This window comes from Acanthopagrus latus, chromosome 21, assembly GCF_904848185.1.
Source record: "Acanthopagrus latus isolate v.2019 chromosome 21, fAcaLat1.1, whole genome shotgun sequence".
Classification (NCBI taxonomy): Eukaryota; Metazoa; Chordata; class Actinopteri; order Spariformes; family Sparidae; genus Acanthopagrus; species Acanthopagrus latus.
The window spans coordinates 12,058,329-12,076,706 of record NC_051059.1 but is presented as its reverse complement, the minus strand read 5'-3'; the positions used below and the strand labels follow the sequence as shown (position 1 = coordinate 12,076,706).

General features: G+C 40.1%; 2 protein-coding genes and 1 long non-coding RNA gene across 7 annotated transcripts in view; 1 reads left to right on the top strand and 2 right to left on the bottom strand.

Moving 5' to 3' along the window:
* LOC119011050 (guanine nucleotide-binding protein G(olf) subunit alpha) overlaps window positions 1-6,896 on the bottom strand; it is a 49,838-nt gene extending 42,942 nt beyond the window's left edge. Inside the window, exon 1 of the mRNA XM_037083825.1 lies at window positions 6,171-6,896. Within this exon, the coding sequence (XP_036939720.1) occupies window positions 6,171-6,669 (499 nt within the window). The 5' untranslated portion in view covers window positions 6,670-6,896. The remainder of the gene's footprint in view (window positions 1-6,170) is intronic.
* Window positions 6,897-8,514: 1,618 nt separating this feature from the next.
* On the top strand, window positions 8,515-18,051 carry LOC119011026 (serine/threonine-protein kinase MAK-like). 4 transcript variants are annotated; one of them, XM_037083760.1, is made up of 17 exons: window positions 8,515-8,656; window positions 9,687-9,793; window positions 9,999-10,137; window positions 10,916-10,970; window positions 11,450-11,571; window positions 11,737-11,816; window positions 13,021-13,153; window positions 13,387-13,558; window positions 13,780-13,947; window positions 14,307-14,588; window positions 14,687-14,883; window positions 14,966-15,075; window positions 15,536-15,637; window positions 16,664-16,735; window positions 16,978-17,100; window positions 17,521-17,616; window positions 17,704-18,051. In XM_037083760.1, exons 3-17 carry the CDS (start codon window positions 10,037-10,039, stop codon window positions 17,841-17,843), a joined length of 1,953 nt encoding a protein of 650 aa, XP_036939655.1. In that variant the 5' UTR covers window positions 8,515-8,656; window positions 9,687-9,793; window positions 9,999-10,036; the 3' UTR covers window positions 17,844-18,051. The 4 variants fall into 4 exon arrangements, with proteins under 4 accessions (XP_036939655.1, XP_036939654.1, XP_036939653.1 ...); XM_037083759.1 differs by having other exon boundaries at window positions 9,874-10,137; window positions 17,521-17,607; XM_037083758.1 differs by having other exon boundaries at window positions 9,874-10,137.
* On the bottom strand, window positions 13,054-14,297 carry LOC119011030. 2 transcript variants are annotated; one of them, XR_005072109.1, is made up of 3 exons: window positions 14,058-14,297; window positions 13,434-13,549; window positions 13,054-13,195 (listed from the first exon to the last, which is right to left on the bottom strand). It is a non-coding gene; the product is annotated as an uncharacterized LOC119011030 (long non-coding RNA). The 2 variants fall into 2 exon arrangements; XR_005072110.1 differs by lacking the exon at window positions 14,058-14,297 and adding an exon at window positions 13,989-14,013.
* Window positions 18,052-18,378: the final 327 nt, after the last annotated feature.

Below are 18,378 nucleotides of genomic sequence, written 5' to 3'. Positions count from 1 at the left end.
CAATATCAATATCAAATTTGATCATCCTGACACCATCTCGAACTAAGAATTTAAACTTATTAAACTTATTTTTTCTTATATCAAACAGCAGATTATTTCTGTGTCGTCAAACACATCTGGAGGGGATCTTAGAACCGTCATTATGATATTTTCAAGGAATAGTAGCCATTAACGTTCATAATTAATGTCTATTGTCAGCGTGTGTGCGTGTGCAGCGTTGGGAAAAGTTTTCAGATCCTTCACTTACGTAAACAAAGCAGTGCAACAATCTAAAAATACTCTACTACAAGTAAACTCTGACAAAGATGTTTTTACTATTTTCAGACTGATAGTGGACCTGTGCTGCAAAATGGAAACAACGTTGATGGTGGTTTGGAGTTTGAGTCGTGTAAGGCCGTTAAAAATAGCTGCTAATCACCGATTCACTTTGGAAACAGAACAGAGGCTCTGCAAAACTATTGCACTTAAATAAATACATTACATACATACATGGGCTTTAGATTATGACAGCAAGTGAGCTGTAAATTTGACACTTAAAGAGCTTTAGAGCTCTCTACATATAAAAGGTTCTACACTTATATAGTCGCAGTGACTGTAACTGAAGCACGTACTGTAAAAACAGGGCACACATCCAAATGATATCCAGCTAAAATTAGCCTCCTAGATTTTTTTATGAAGCCAGAAAGAACTTTATAGCTCTCTCTTCAGGGACAGAGGCTCTTGATAAAGTGGAAATTATACAGTAAGCAAAAGCTGGAGAACAAACAGAGTCCAATGTCCTTCTGGTGTGGTGTGGTTCACTCTGATTCAGCTGATACAAGGATCAAGACAGCTCACAGTGCCGTCCTGTTATCAGTATCATAAATATGACAATATTCCAGTACTTTGTGTTGAGCATAACGTTAACTTAGAACTCAGTCAGTAGCAAAGTTCACCAATGGTCAATGATAAAACCCATTTAGAGAGAAGCAAAGTTCACCTGACTCTACTTGTATTCAGAGGGGAGGGCCGCCGGGGCGCTAAGTCCCACTGTGTGCTTCTGTGGATGAGTAAGCTTTTCCAAAATATGGCTTCACATGCAGCACAAAAAAAAACTGACAAAACATAACAATCAGTCACTTCCAACAAGCTACTCATTGGCCTGCCTGCCTGCCTGCCTGCCTGGTTTCGTTTTATGTCGAGCGTGGTACATTGCTAGCAGCCTGTTGTTCAGGCTCATGCGGGGTGATAAGGCTGAGATATTATGAAATGGCCAGTTAAGGACATCTAGGAAAGCTGTAAGAGATATTATCACGGGGCTGTACAGAATCTGATCCAAGAGACCTAACAATAAAGCGACTTCCTTTCCAAGAAATAATAGGAACTCGCCTTCCAGTTCCCATCACTGTATTCCTGTGTTCATGCACTGCAGTATAAAGTCTAGAGGAACTCTATTAAAGGATTTTCCGAGTCGTCCTCCTGGTTAAACATGTTTAACAAAGAGGGTTTTCTTTTGTATTTCCACAGGTGGTTTCGGACTAATGTTGCCTTCAAAATGTGTCCATATTGCACTGAAATCTCTTGATACATTTAGTGCCTGAAACAAAAAAGCACATTATGTACTTGCAGAGTTGCAACACTATGAAGTTTTTAAGGTTGCAATAACTGTCCGAGAAAATATAAAAGCTTCACAGTATTCATTCAAAAACACAAATAATTATTATTCATCACATTTCTGTAGTGACACTCATACCGTAGAATTCAACACCACAGACTTGCACCAGGGCTTAACAGTTGATTAACTGCAGTAAGGCCAAGTGCAGTATCCAAATCACGGTAACTGCAATTTTTTGATAAAGATAAAAATATGTCACAGCATACCATGATAAATGAAGCATTGTGGTGCTACAAAGATGACCCAGCCAATGAATCATATTCTCCAGATGTACAGGGACATGCTTGTTTGGTACAGACAGTGTTGTTAAAAAGTACTCAAAGGCCACATTGAGTAAAAGTAATGATATTGTGTTAAAATATTACTTTGGGAAAGGTGAGAGTCACCCATACAAATAATATTTCAGTAAAAGTATCTGATATCAAATATACTTAGGCGTCATAATTAGTACAGGTAAAAGTCGATTATACCAATATTTACATGTCCAGTATGTACTGTAAATACTGTACACAGAGTTGACTACTATCGGGTCTGATATTCAGCATTTTTCTGATTACCGGAATCTTGTTTTTGTTTATCCAGTTACCAATTAAAAGAAATGAATCAAAAATGAGCTAATTTGGATCTGATGCAGCGTGGCTTAAGTTATCAAGCCTATGTAAAGGAATTAAAAGTGCAATTTATGCCCCCAGATTGTTAAGGAGTGTAAGTATAAGAAGCAGAAAATTAAAATAGTCAAGTGAAGTACATGTACATACAAATGATAAAAAGTATAGTACTTGAGTTAATGTATTTAGCTATATTCCAACACTGGGTACAGACCACAGCAAAAGACACATCATTTTATATTTTTAGGGAAAATGAAATGCAAAAAATCACCATCCTCAGTAAAATTGTGACTCATGACACAGTCTCAGTATCTGTCAAAATCATTTCAGTATGATTTCTTGTGCATGTCATTGAGCTCTGCATAAAACTGTATACCGTTACACTCCTATATACCTGACCTCACCTGTCTTAAACACATGCTCAAAGAGTGAGTCAGTCTGCTTTATTTGGATGAACATTAACCGGACTGGTCAGCCACTTGGACTATTCAGAAACATTAGCCTCTTAAATTTTGTTATACCATAAAATTAGGGCATTAACTAATGATTACTTTTATTATAAATGCTGGTGTTTTCTCCATAAAAAGGGATTGTTTGTTGGGTGTATAAAATGTCAGACAACGGTGTCAAATGCCTGTCACAATCTCCAAGAGCCCAAAGAGCAGTAGAGAAATACTACAAATATTTCCATTTGAGAAGCTGGCATTTTGGCTTTAAAATGACTTAAACGATCAAGAGAATCAAAAAGTTTATCAAAATACATCATGGCTAGTTCATTTCCTAGATATGGACCAATCTTTAAATTGTCTGACTGTTTCAGCTCTGTAATAAACATTAGTCTGTTTTTTATGTGCAAAAAAGATAAACATAGTTGTAAAAAAGGTCAATGAGGCCACTATGAAACATTTGATTTATGAAGCTTCAATTTAGCAAATTAACTGCACCTAATCTGATTTAGAGGTTATGTTTGTGCAGTGGATAAACAGTCCTGTATGAAATTTAAGCTAAACTATATATATATCTCTCTCTCTCTCTCTCTCTCTCTCTCTCTCTCTCTCTCTATATATATATATATATATATATATATATATATATATATATATATATATATATATATATATATATATATATATATATATATATATATATATATAAAACAAAAAAATAAACTAAAAACTGAAAAATATGAGACATTTCTTTCAATTATTTTATGACTTATTAACAGACATTTTACAAAACTGTCTAAAATGATAACTTGTGTCATATACTGTAAGATACGTAAACAACGATTGAATCAAACATTACAAAACTTTAGTAACTGTTCTGGCTGAAACCAATGTGTTACAGCTCCGGCACAAGCTGAATATGGCAGCCCCCTTAGGATAAACAACACTTCCATATGGCTATCATTATTCAACTAAATACCTGCAGCAAATACAAACAGATAAAGTGACCCAGATTAGCGAGCATACGTTGCCTTGAAATGTAACACTATTTGAAAGGTGTCCACTTTCAGAGGAACACAAACCACCTCAGTCCTCTGGCATGCAACAAGAGTCCTACTGGAGACCTGGAGGGTATAAAGTCCCGAAGGCCTCTTTAAGAAAACCCAGACATGGCCTGTGGCTCGTGCTGAGGCTCCCGGGCGCAACGGGACAGATAGCTCTGAAAACAATTGTGATTCTACAGTGGTGAGGACAGCCGCCCAAACCATAATGACACGCCAAAATGACAAAGTGACACGGGTCGCACACTCTGCTGTACAGCTTTCATGGAAGAATGTATGACATTTCCCTGTGTGACTTCATTAGGATGAGCCATTTCTTCCTGTGTGTAATTACTGAGAGCTGTTTACTCAGGAAATTAAACTGGTAGTCATTTATTATATAGAGCAGCGAAGCACTGCACTGCTTGAAGTAAAGCAAATACATGCAATACGGTATTAAGTGTGCGACTTTCAAAACTGAAAGTGTTTCTACTTTTAAATGTTGGTTTCCTCATCAGGGCAGCAGTAATGACACTTAAGCTCTAGCTCCTGATCAACAGTTTCTCTTTTGAAAGTTAAACATTGACCTTTTTGAATCTTCCGTGATGTGTAGGCCTGTATGTGTTGTAAAATGAGACAACCTAAAAGCTAAAGCTAAGGAACCCATGGCTGAAATTAACCTGTTTGTACTTCTATTCTCAAAAGCAGAGAATTCAGATACTAAGAGTGGATTTTTAAATTGCTGCTGGATGTCTGTGTGCAGTGTATGAAACACATCCAGACTTAAAGAGTGAGGCAACAGGATTAGAGAGCGGTCTGGCCTGTGACACAACACCTCCATCTAGAAACACACTGACTGTCCAAGGGACAACACTGGGATGCTTCTGACCGACATTTAGAACGTCTCCTGATAAATGATATAATCTGTCAGTCCGGTGAGGTAATAAAATGCACGACCTAAAATTGATACCTGCCCTGTAATTTATATGGGCACAATTAAACTGATATGGGTTACAACATGCTTTTATTGTGGAGGAGTCAGACAGGTTAAGGTTTTATCTAATCACGTACTCTGATGTAATATGCTAAAAAATAAAGTTCTGTGAGCCTTATATCCTTGTATCCTAAAATTGATTATTCATAGCAGTATGAACATAAAGCATCTGAGAATATTTGTGTCCAGTTTTTTTTCAAACTGACGATCAGAATTGAAATCAGTTAGTTATGCTTTGCTGATCAATTTCATCTTCTCAGTGCTGAAGCCCATTCTGCTGCAACCACTAGAAGAAGTAAAGGTACATGAACACCTACAATTTGACTCTATAGCCTACTACATTATAATCTATATTATACTATATAGTACAACAATCTAACATACTACATTATAGGCCAGTATACTACAATCCAATCTACTATACTGTACAATCCTTATTGGAAATGTGCATCAGATGTTAAAATAGCTATTTTTTAATTTCTAGTCCCGTTGACAGATGACATACTATACTATACTATACTATACTATACTATACTATACTAAACTATACTATAACATATATACATATATACACACTATATTATCTATATTACACTATTTAACATTCTACTGTACTATACTGTAGCCCACTATACTGCACTATACTGCACTGTATACTATACTATGCTCTACTGCCCTGTACTGTACTATACCATATTATACTACACTATACTGTACTATACTGCACTGTATACTATACTATGCTCTACTGCCCTGTACTGTACTATACCATGTTATACTACACTATACTGTACTATACTGCACTGTATACTATACTATGCTCTACTGCCCTGTACTATACTATACGAGACCGTACTATAATATACTCTCGTATATACAGTTAATGAAAAGAATGACTGTAAGTATGCCATGGTTAATCAAAAGCCTGTACTCCTACACTATACAATACTACGCTACACTATACTATACTACACTATACTGTTGTACACTATACTATAGTATATACACTTACTGAAAAGAATGACTGGTGCCATGGTTAATCAAAAGGCTATCCTCGTACACTATACTACACTGTACTATGCGATACCACACTATGCCATACTTGGGTTTAACCTATGTGGTCTCTGTTTAAACGTGTGCTGGTTCATTTTGAGAGCCTACATTATGTTTAATTGGCCTTTCTAGATTCATTCTGAGACCCAGTGTAAGGGTAACAGGACAGCAGGCCCATTGAGTCTACACGTCCATCTTCATCATTTGTCATTGACAGCCGCAGGGGGTAGTCTTCACAGCCAAACCAACAGATGTGGCAGTGGGCCTCGGCAGAGTAGTGACATAATTTGTGAAAAGGCCAGTAGCCTCCGTTTGTATTTCTAATAATAAAACAGTCCAACAACAACAACACCACCACAGAGGTACACAACCTACCGAGCAGCAGCAGCCGATGCGTCTGTTTGTACTCCCGTTTGAGCTCCTTCAGCGCCCTGTCAATATTCTTACTGACTTTCTTCGCCTCCTTCTCGGCCTCCTTCTCCTCCACCAGCAATTTGTCCCAGTTTTTCTGCTTTTGGGTGCTAGTCTTTTGAAGCAGCTGTAAGCGTCGGCCGCGGTCCTTCCCTGTCCCCTTGCCGCTGCCTCCCCCACCGCCGCCGCCACCTCCGTTTTGTATGAGCACACCGTCGGTACCGGTGTCTCCACGGCGGTGCTCCCCGGCCGGGAGCCTGGCAGGGTCCCCGGGGCGCACCGGGCCGCCGCCGCCGCGTAGCGACGAGCTCTCCCCGCATCCCCCGGTGTCCTCCTGGCGAGCTCCCCCGGCGCGGGTCGGCACGGCGGCGTCCGGAGGCTGGTCCGAGTCCGAGGTAGCGTTGGAGATAGAGCCGCTCAGGTCCCCAAAGAGCCGGGGACGCAAACTGTAGCACAGCCCCATGTTGAAACCAATATTTGTCTGTGAATGTGATTTTTCATAAATTAAAATATCAAAAAAAATCGCAGTTGCGCCGCCAGCCCTAACGAGCCATCGTCACATTGGAGCTCCAGCGGTGCGATTCAAGTCCGAATTTGAGTCGAAAACGTGAATGAATAATGCTCCGACATTTGCTATATGTCATTTTGCATTTTCCCCAGTCAGCCTTCGCTTCGTAGTTAGTGGATCACCTGATCCTTTAGTGGACACTGCGGGTCCATCTTACCGTAAGTAACCAAAAGCACAACCTCGGAAAAAAACCGCGGCTATCCGCTGCGCAGACAGTCAACAATCTGACTGCACAGTTGTTAGGTGCAATGCACGGCACGTCATGTTACTACAGTATGGCCATTTCGAGAATGCTGGTCATGATTTTCATTCCTCACATTTCATGCCTGCATGTCTACAGACAGCCACTGCTCTGTAGATAGATAACCTGCTCTGTATTATCAGAGACATCGCTCTCCGCTCTTCTTTTTTTAATACAGTGTATGATTTGGACAAACTGATATTTTTAAATGACAATCGGTTTTAAGAAAATAATCAAATTTAAACTTCTAGCAGTAGATTTACACACAGATACTTATGACTACATATCACTGAGACCTAGTGTCCTACTTTAATCAAACTATTTAATCAAACCAATTTACGCATAGACTTTTAATTTGTCTGTATCAGCCTTTTGATCAATAAGAACTCTAAATCCACAGAATCCCTTTCGTGAGTGTCATTTATCGATATGTACCTGAATGTACAGGGCCCGTTCTGTGTCTCAAAACAATCCAAGTGACCACGTAAATACATGAGGACAAACACTCTGGTATTCAACTTGAGCTCCAGGATTCTTCCAGCGGTCTTCTACTTGATCTGAATTGCTTCCTGGGGAAATATAAACACTTCTTAAATGTTGTTTATGTGTGATATTTGGAGCTTTAGTTTCCCAATAGCAGCATGATGTTTCTGTTTTTCATGTGGGGTGCACTGGAATTAAGTATTTACTTCTCCTGGTCCTTTGTGACATGTGTCGTTACATAAGGGTTAGAAAAAGTTGAGATACCTGGAAAATAGAGGCCAGTCACAGCCAGATGCAGTGTTGAAAATGAACCACTAGATAGAGCACTTGTAACACACGTGAAGAGAAAACCCCAGGCTCACTATTGAGTGATTTTTTTTTTATGCCTCTGGCAAACTCTCTTTATTATCATGACTGAATAAGCTGAACAAACAAGCTGACCTTAAAGGATTAAAGGACAACACCGTTTCATACGGTTTTACTTTGTTTATATATGGCGGACCCTGCCACCTTTCTAGCTTCAAACAGTGGTTCGGGCACCTTATTTTCCTCTGAGAACAGCTTGTTTACTCAGTTATCGAAAAAAAAAAATCAATATGTCTGAGCTTGTATTATTACCTTATAAATGTTAAAAGTTACGATTTTCCCCCCTAAAACTATATAGTGCCTCTATGTTTTACATGTATGCACTGTATACAGTTGGTTGACCTGATTATCAGCCTGGAAAATTTCAGATCATTTACATATAATCTACATATGCATCGTGTTTTCTTTCTGAATGTAGAAATATAAAGTAGCAGAAATGGAAATACCCAAGTTAAATACCCAGTACCTTTAAATTTCACTGAAGTTCAGTACTTATGCTTAGCTTTGTAGGAGGGACGGAACCAATTTTTTTGACCAAGGGCCCCTGTTGCTGGTTAATAGAGCCATGAATTAAATTATTTACTATAATATATACTTTAACATAACTTTTATCCAAATATTGATTACATGTTTTGGGGGTTATGTCATGCACTGCCTTATTTTATATGGTTTTATTCCTCTTATTTTGGAATTCTCTGTTGCCTAGGAGACAGGAAGCTGCTCTGATTAACGACAGCATCTTCACAGCAACATCACCGTGTCGTCTTCATCAGCACAGAAATGTCTCCCATGGTAGGTGTACTTCACCCAAGTGTTACCCTTTTTTTATGTCAGTCATAGTAAATATTTAGTAAAACTGTCTGCTGGATCGTATGATTGAAAATTAGGGCTGGCCGGGCGGCTAATGTCAGCTTATTTAGCTTTAGCTTACTGTTTTAACCCTTTAGCAGCATGGCAGCATGTTTTCTACTAAACTAGCTAAATCATGTCATAAAGTTTTAAGACCAAATGTTTAGATAGTGTAAAAGCGAGTGTAAAAGCTCAGTTTGGCATTAACATTTAGACACTTTTGTGATATCCTGTTTTGTATTAGTCAACATTCAAAACGCTTTGTAATGAAAACATGACTCAGTATTGGTCAGGTGTTGTTGGGTCAGTTGTTTAATTTTTCTAGTTTGTTTTTGAGAACTGAGGCATGCACACCTATTCTAGTAATAACCCAAAATACACCTGAAAATCAGCATACTATGTCTCCTTTTTTACAGTATTATGATAAACCGAAAAATTATCGTTAAAACAGCTGACACTCAATAAAAGAAACTGCTTAAAATGTGCATCCCTACTACTGAGTACAGCATACAAATTCTAGAGAGGAATACACAGAGAAAATAAACCCATTTGTTTCAACTTTATAGACTAACTAGTTTGCGCTAGTTCAATTCCTCTAACCTGTGGTAGTCAGTTGTTAATACACTGGCCCTAATTTGTTGAAGTCAGGCCAAGGTTTACACATCAGCCAACTGGATATAAAAGAAGACTTAAATCAGGATTGGCAACGAAGAAGACAAGCATCTTTGTTCTCTTGGTTCTTTGGTCAACAGCACCTGCGATTGAAGTGTTTAAAACTGCCGCCCCTAAGTGGGGTCAGTGTAAAATGGGATGAATTTGTGATATTTCAAACCAAGACCCCATCATGAATTTGACCCAGAAACAGATGGCTGTCATTCACTGCCTTTGTCTAATGTCTCCTGCATCTCCTGTTAGTCGTTTCCCGACACACATTTTTAATCACATGTCTGCGCTAATCCACTTCCCCTCGCAGGGCATCGCCCTTCCTCCGTCCACCATCAAGGCTTAGCTTAGGATAGGTGAGACACAGCACAACAGGCAGGATCGAGGCAGCATCACTTTTCCACTCTCCCTTACCAGGTAAAGCTCCACCTTCATCACCAATCTGCGGAGAGAAAAGGTAAAGGATGGGCGCTCATGTTTTATTTCTGTGTTTCTAGAGTTAAAGCATGCGAGTAGCTTGACAGTAGCAGCAGGATAGAGAAGCGTAGAGGGCCTTTAAGTCTGTGGAGGGATGTTACTGTACAAACAATGACCAACTGTTGGACTGTGTGGGACTGTCAAGGCTGCCCGGTGAGGGAGAGGCAGGGCTCTCTGTGGACGATGAACCACTACACCACACTGAGGCAGCTGGGGGACGGCACGTATGGCAGCGTGCTACTGGGCAAGAGCAATGAGACCGGGGAGCTGGTGGCTATAAAGAGGTGAGAGTTGCTCCTGTAAGAATGCCTGGGAAATACTGCGGTGTTTAGACTGGGAGCGTTAAGCTGATTAAACCCCGAGCGACTGCTGCAAGGAGCTTCAAGGCTAGCAAACATGTTGCTTCCTCACGAGAAATACTTAAAGCAAATGTAATTTTTGCCTCAATGTGTTGGCATTTCAGGGTGAGGATCAGTTTCTTATCAAAGAACAAATACATTATCACCATATATTGTTGTGTTTTCATAACTATCTTATTTGTCTGTGGCGACATCATAAGGATGAGATGTCTAAGAATCTGTTTTTGGCAAGAAATTGATAATGAATGTTTCACGAGGCTCCACCAGGCACTGTTTGTAAATGTAAGGTTATAGTGCAATGTGATACTACCGATGACAGTGAAAGGAGTGAGAGTACACCGCATAGTGTTGCTTCTGGAGTACAGGAAGAAGGAAAGACAGAAGAAAGGTTAAAAGAGGTTACACGTGTAAAAAGTTTAAATGAAACACATTCAGATGCAGCATGGTTGCCCAGGGTGCTGTTTTTACTGGGTACGCAACATTTTTATGGAGCCCAAAATTACCATAAAGAAATCACTGAAAATATACAATGGCTTTAATGCAGTAGTCAACACGTGTCTACTGAGTGAAAATTCATGTCATAACAACAGGAGTAAACCAGTTTTGTTTAACATATCTGTGTTTCCAGAGAAGTCGTCATAAAGCATCAACATAGCAGGTCAAGATGCGCATCAAAGCTGTTCTTTTTTCATTCTCCCAACAGGATGAAGAGGAAATTTTATTCTTGGGATGAGTGCTTGAATCTAAGAGAGGTGAAGGTGAGAATCATCATAGTCAGACAAGAAATCTCCACAAGTTGATACAGCACCTTCAGATACAGTATATGAGCAAAAGTATTTTATAGTATTATCATTTTAAACCACTATTGTCTTCACTTGTAAAATTCTTCCCTGTAGATCAAAGGGACAGATATTTAGTCAAAACATGTTTTTCTTCCTCCTACAGTGCTGTTTATCCTTTAAGATAGTTTTGGCACGAGTTGCTGAGTTTTGGAGATATCTCCTTAGAGATGTCTTCCTTCTCTTAAATATAATGGAACAAGATGGCACTCTGCTGGTGGTGCTCAAAGTGCTGAAAAAACACATTTAAATAGAAATAGAAACATTATTTGCCATTAATCGTTTTATTTAAGTGGTGTAGTTGAAATTTGAGGGTAAAAAAGTTCATTTCTCGCAGTGTGTGCAGTCATTGGAGCTGATTCTTAATGACTCTATTGTATACGTCCCTCTGTGTTCAGTCACTGAAGAAGCTGAACCATGCCAATGTAGTGAAACTGAGGGAAGTCATCAGAGAAAATGAGTACCTCTACTTTGTCTTTGAGTACATGAAAGAAAACCTCTATCAGCTCATGAACGACAGGTAAGAGCGCACAGGCAGCAAAATCACACACACGATTTATTCACACTAGCTGAGTTATTTTTGTGATGTAATTCTGCAGTGAGCGTGGTTCTTTTATTACCATTGGGAATGTGAGAATTAATCAGGTCGGATTGAGTCATCATGTGTCGGTCTTCGTTTTTGCAGAAACAAGTTGTTCCCTGAGTCAGTCGTCAGAAACATGATTTTTCAGATATTACAGGGACTGTCGTTTATTCACAAACATGGTAGGTGGCTACAGACTGATGTAAACTGACTCTGTTGTCTTTTCTGTCTCTTGAAATGCTGTGTTATGCTGCTGTCAGCATAGTCTGAAGTTGAATAGTTTATGACTGCTGTACAACTGATAAGACATCAGCCACAAATGACTCACATCTCCTGTGTCCTCAGTGAGAAGAGGAGGTGTGAGTGGTCAGAAAAAAATACAAAAAACTGCACTTTTGTTAGTGTTTGTGGGTACTGGTGTCATTTCCACTTCAACAAGGCATGATTGTTTGCATTTTGTTTTTTTCTTTATCCCCTCTTTCTTTCTTTTTCATCTTTTGTCTTTTACCCCATTGCCGCTGCCAGGGAAGATAAGATGTTTTCTGAGAATGAGATAAGGAACATTCTGTTCCAAGTATTGTCTGGCTTAGCATTTGTGCATAAGCATGGTAAGAGACTCCTCCTGTCTTTCTCTTTTGCTTTGTGTTTCCTTAAAGGATAAGCTCGCCCAAAAATAGAATAAATCTGTCATTATCTACTCACAATCATGCTGATGAAAAGCCAGATGAGTTTCGTAGTCCACAGATCATTTCTGGAGCTTCACATTAAAACAGTGTTGCAGCATTCTCCTGAACAGTTGAAGTATATGGGGACCTTTAAAACATTCTAAAATGTTAAAATAACCACTAGAAAGTAAACACCAAACACCATCCACCTTATCCTGCATAATCCAAATCCCCAGGAGCGTCAAGATCCCAAATTGATTTAATGTTATTGATTTAGATGTTATCTACACCCTTTTTAAAGCCAAAGTCTTCACTGTAGCCGCTAAGCTAAAAGCATCTGCATTAACATACATCTGAAGTGGGTACACAAGCTCGACCGTGCGTACTTGCTTACTCGTAGTAGTTTAGGAGAATGCTGCTGCACTATCTTGCTGAGAAGCTCCAGAAATGTTTTTGGACTACAAAAACGAAATATGACTGATTTTTTTTTTTTTTTTTTTTTTTTATCTTTGGGTGATTTTGCCCTTTAAAGGCTTGATTTGACGGTTCTTTGTCAGGTTAAAACATCTTTTTCACCTCAGAGATGTTTGATGATATGCATCATTAGAGAGTCATGTCAAGTAGTGGTGGTTGTAATAGTAGTAGAAACCTAAAATATAATGCAAATCTAGACCAATCTCAGCACCAGCATGGGTTTATTTGCCTGTCTAATGTTTTTCAGGGTATTTCCATCGTGATATGAAACCAGAGAACTTGCTGTGCATGGGCCCCGAGCTGGTTAAGATCGCTGATTTTGGACTAGCCAGAGAGATCCGCTCGCAGCCGCCGTACACAGATTATGTGTCCACAAGATGGTGAGACTCAGTTATTTACAGCATCAGGGCAATGTGCAGTTCCTGTAGTAGGAGACAAAAGCATTTAGTATAGGTAAGATAAGATGAAATAAATGAGGACTGTTTGGAAATGTTGTCAGTTGTGCATCATAGTAATAAATAATAGAATACAACATCAAAAATAGGTCGCTTAGGACAATTGTAAGATAAACATACAAGTGTTAAATGAATATCCTCCCGTGCTGTTGTAACAGGTACCGAGCTCCAGAGGTTCTGCTAAAGTCAAAAGCCTACAGCTCACCCATCGACATCTGGGCTGTGGGATGCATCATGGCGGAGCTCTACACACTGAGACCCCTGTTCCCTGGCAACAGTGAGGTGGATGAGATCTTCAAGATCTGTCAGGTGCTGGGAACACTGAAAAAGGTGAACCATCACAACAGGTGTCATTAATTAATCTGACACCCTTTCTTTTTGGACCTCTGCCGTTAAAAATCACATTTGTCCTTCTGTAAGACACCAGAAGCAAAAGTTGCTGATTTGTGACAAACTTGATTCAAAAGTATAAATATTTCTGATTTGTATTTTACGCCGTAAGGCTGCACACAAATTCACGGATGACTAACTCGTCGGTTCCTCTTCCTCAGGCGGACTGGCCTGAGGGCTACAACCTGGCCACCTCCATGAACTTCCGCTTCCCAAAGTGTGTCCCTACCAGCCTCAGATCGCTGATCCCCAATGCCAGCAATGAGGCAATCACGTTAATGAAAGACATGCTGCAGTGGGACCCTGAGAAAAGACCGAGTGCTGCTCAGGTACATTGAAAAACCTTGAGGTTTTCACATACAAAACGTACAACGCTCAGAGTCTAGAGGACTGGCTGATGTTGAGGTGACAGTGTTGAAGTGTGAGTCAATCATCTCACCTGAGGCAACGCAGTTCCACTGACCTCAATCAGGTGTGATACAGAGACATGTTATTGTGATCTGACCTTATAACTACTGCTGAAGCTTCAAAAAAAAAGAAAAAAGCGCATACATTCCAGCCTCTAGATCTGTAGGAAATGTGCAGTGGTGGTTTGTGAGATAGTCCTTTACAAAATGTATTTCCATTTTCTTTACTGCTACCTTTTTTTATTTTAAAAAAAAAGATGTAACTGAAGATATGTTTCCAGGCTCTACGGTATCGATACTTCCATGTCGGCCAGGCACTCGGTGCCCCTCTCAAGGCTCAGGCAAAGATGTCCGAGGCAGCTGCAGAGTCAAAACCTCTGTCCCTCTGTAAGACGGAACTAGAGTCCAGCCAGTCTCTCCAGCAGCCCCTTCAGCAGATCTCCTTACCTCAGGACAATATGGAGCCCAGCACATTAGAAGCAACAACTTTCTCCGCGCTGACAGAAGGGCAGCAGGAACCTCTTAGCCTGGTGAAAAACAGGCAGCCAAAGAGCTGGCAGACTGTAGGTGTCACTCAGAAATGTACAGTTCATAAATGTCAGATTAGGACCCTCTTTGGGCTTATAGAACCTTTTTTTTTATATTTGTATGTTCATTTTAGCCTCCAAGAGCAGCTCCCATGGGAGCAGAGAGCAACACAACTGGAGTGAGGTCTGGACGTCGACGATGGGGCCAGACATCTTTCAAGTCTGTCGACAGCTGGGACGAGGGTGAGGATGCAGACGCTGGAGTATCCATCTCCAAAAAACCCACCATCAGCTCTCTGAAGGACAGAGCACTGAATGGACCCAGCCATCGGTGAGACCTCATTATTACATTTTCTTTTTTTAATGTGTTCATCACAATTTTGAAAAATATGCAGTCATATTTTTGTGTCTAGATTTCCAGAATCAAAGAACAACACAGTATCAAAGCTGTCAAGCAGCAGAGCTGACTCCACCGCTTTGTCTGCCAGGCAGCACTACCTCAGCCAGTCCAGATACCTGCCAGGTGAGAAAAAATGATCACAACAATCACATTTTACATTTATTACTTTATTGCTTATGTTACACAGAAGCAAAAAAACTATACCCTAAACACTAAAAACACACCACTAGTAACATAGAATAATGAAATAAATGTAGTGCATTGAAATGAGATTAAACCAATGAAAGAAGACAAAAGACCTACACAGACATCATTATTATTTCAATTTAAATATGTTCTGTAAATATCAACAAATTATGTTACTTCAAAAACAGCTGGCTCTGCTGGATGACGTTGTCCACTCTACACCAGTTTACTGCTGCTGTTTTCTTATGCGAGCAACTTTCAAACAACTCTTATCATGCACTTAAATTACTTTCCACATACTGTCATTGCTAAACTAAATATGGTTTCCTCCATCAGTGTGGGGCTCAGTTCCAGAGAGTTTTTGTTCAGTTCTTTGAGCTGTTTGGCCTTTTTTCAGGTGTGAATCCAAAGAGCAACCCCTCACCAGCAAGCCAGAAGGTCGTGTTGGGCGGCTCGTGTTTAAGCCGAGCACAGGGGCTGGAGTTTCCTCTGCATAAAGGTAACAAGGAACACATATTCGTGTATAGAGAAGCAGGTGAAAGCAGTTTTCTGGAGATCAGGAGTTCACGATGTAAACAAAAAGTATCCTAAATGCAGTGTCAGTCAGGAAATTAACTTTGTTTATAATTATATTTTTCTTTGACCATAGAAATAAGTTGTTCTGCCAATTCTATCCTGTGTTCTATGTTAGGGTTGGCCAATTAAATTAAATTATTTCAATTAAATGTTCAGACCAGTGTGATGTCAGGCCTCAGACCAGACTGTACCTGTAATCCCAAATGTTACCACTAGAAACTCAGCTGGAGAGATCCCGTGAATGAGAGTTGTCACAACCCGGCTCCAAGGCTGTGCCAAAATAGGCAGACAAACACGAGCTGGTTACTAGTAATTGGCATTTATTGGCCCCAGACACATAAATCAACCAAGGCAAAACGTGTAACAATCAGTATCAGTCATGAAAGCATGTGTGAGTGTGTGACAACAGAGGTGTAAATCAAAAGAAACCAAAGAAACATGCTGCCATCAGGTCTGCCAGCGAGCAGGGATCAGTTTCCCCTCCAGAGAGGCCGTCTGCAGAGTCAGGACAGTCTTTGTAGGCAGAGCACACTGGCCCAGGTGTAGCTCATGCAGCTGATGATCTTCCACTCAGCACCTGCAAAGCACAGCCCACAAGGAACGGGGGACACCTAGTGCCTGGGAGGAGGGATCGTCAGAGTGTAGCTGCACTACAGCCTATCAGGGCAACTGTGAAGTTGTGTTTTCAACACCCAATCAGCTCCTTCTAAATCTTCTTCATAATTATGGATTAAACAACCCCTCAGCTTTTTTCGTAACATATTCACAATAAAAGCCTTAAGAAAAGAAAAATGTTTGTATTAATCGCATAATGCAGTAAATATAATGGAAAAATCAGTCCCAAGGTAAAACACCTGAGATTTTTTCTTTTCTTGTAGTTGTGCTCTGTAGCTATTTTTGTCCTTCACTTACCCCTCCTCTCTTCGTTTTGTTGTGATGTTGTTTTTAGACACTCTTCCTAAACTTACAGACAAGCGGCCTTTAACAGAAAAGACGCTGGAGCATCTCGATCTTATCAAAGGTACCAGACAGATTTAGGAGCAGTTCACTGGAATACAGACAGTATCAGTGACTTATGATGCTGTCTCCACCTTGGAGATGATTCACATTGTAATAGTGCACAAAACACATAACCCAAAGTCACAAACTATATCTTAGAATGAGCATGGACTTTGAAGAAAACTACAGTCCGTAAAGTATAATTAATTGTTCAATGTGATATTGTACATTTTCAAGCTAAAGCAATGTCATTGTCGTTTCCAGACTCCTTCATGAGCAGCTCCAACAGCCCAACCAAGAAGCACATGTCAGCTTTTCAGAAGACTGAAACAGGAGCAGACAGAAGACAGAGGATTACACTGGCGCCAATAGGAGGCCCCTCTGCTCGTGAGTTTTACTTTCTCTGGTTGAGTCAGACTTCATTGATTCTGTGCTGCTTGCTACTGAACAGACCCAGGTCCAACATTACTAGAGGCGCAAAAACAGAGCATTCAGACAGAGGTGCTGCAGCAATGGACAGTATGTGAAAGATCATGTTTTTTACCATTACAACATTTTCTAGCAGACACATCAATTAAAAGTATGACCTGAAATTGAGCATGACTTTGGACCTTTAAAGTTCGACAGCAGCAATATGATTGACTGCTGGAGATTGTGACAAAATGTGGTTGGTTACTGAAAGACTAAAGGCTCATGGTCGGCTAATTACAAAGAAACAGGGAGAATATAGAGTGAGAGAAATGTGAAAAAAAGTAGCACTAAAAGAGTCCTCAAGTTTTACCCACTGTCCTTTTGCGTCCCTTGTAGTTGACCTGTCGTCTGCGGCTGATCTGAGAGTCGAGTCTAAAAACAAACCATCCAAGAGCAAGACCTCACTGAATAAACCACTCGAAGGTAATGAAGGTAAAGACCATCAGCACATGCAGCTTCATGTCGCTTCCCAAGTTGAGCCTAAACACCCTTTTCTCCTCTCTCACGATGATCTCCCAGAACATGAGGGGCGGAGGAGCAGAGTTACAAATCCTCAGCTCCCTTTATCCAGCGTTATGGGAAAGAATACGTTTTCAAAGAGCATGCAGCCAGTGCATGGACGAGTAGACTGGACCGCCAAATACGGAGGCACCCAGTAGCATAGCTGTGCTCCACCAGTGACTCTTGGGAAAAGTGCCCACTGCACCTCAGCCAGGAAATACAGACTTCAGCTGGAGCGGCTGCCAACAGTGTGCAGAGGTGTTTCCTGCTAGTCTGTTGTTTCATTTGCCACAGTATCAAATGTTGTTCAGTGTTGGTCAGTATGTGTTTTTTAAATAATTGACCAGAAAATTTGTAAAAAAAAAAGGAGAAGTTATTTTTTATTCAAGTAGATGAAATTGTCATACTACAGCAGCAGATACAAACTACAAACATAAACTGTATAAAAATGTCTTGTATAATCAAAGATAGATTTATTTTTTTCTTTTACCAGTTTCCTCTTTGATTTCCTCTGAAAACACATATTTTATATTGCATGTTTTATACATAAAACAGACTTTTAAACATAGACGTTGATTCTCCTGTCTCAGAGCTAGAGTTGGTCCCCAGATGACGCACAGTGGCTGCCCACTGCTTCCCAGGGATGCATTAAAGGTCTAGTGTGCAGGATGTGGGTGGAGTTAGGGGCCAAAA

Coding starts and splice junctions, on each gene's coding strand:
- LOC119011026 (XM_037083758.1), top strand. CDS start 9,965: ATGACCAACTGTTGGACTGTGTGGGACTGTCAAGGCTGCCCGGTGAGG. Junction 15,076..15,535: donor CCAGTCCAGATACCTGCCAG/GTGAGAAAAAAT, acceptor GCCTTTTTTCAG/GTGTGAATCCAAAGAGCAAC. Junction 17,101..17,520: donor AATAGGAGGCCCCTCTGCTC/GTGAGTTTTACT, acceptor CGTCCCTTGTAG/TTGACCTGTCGTCTGCGGCT.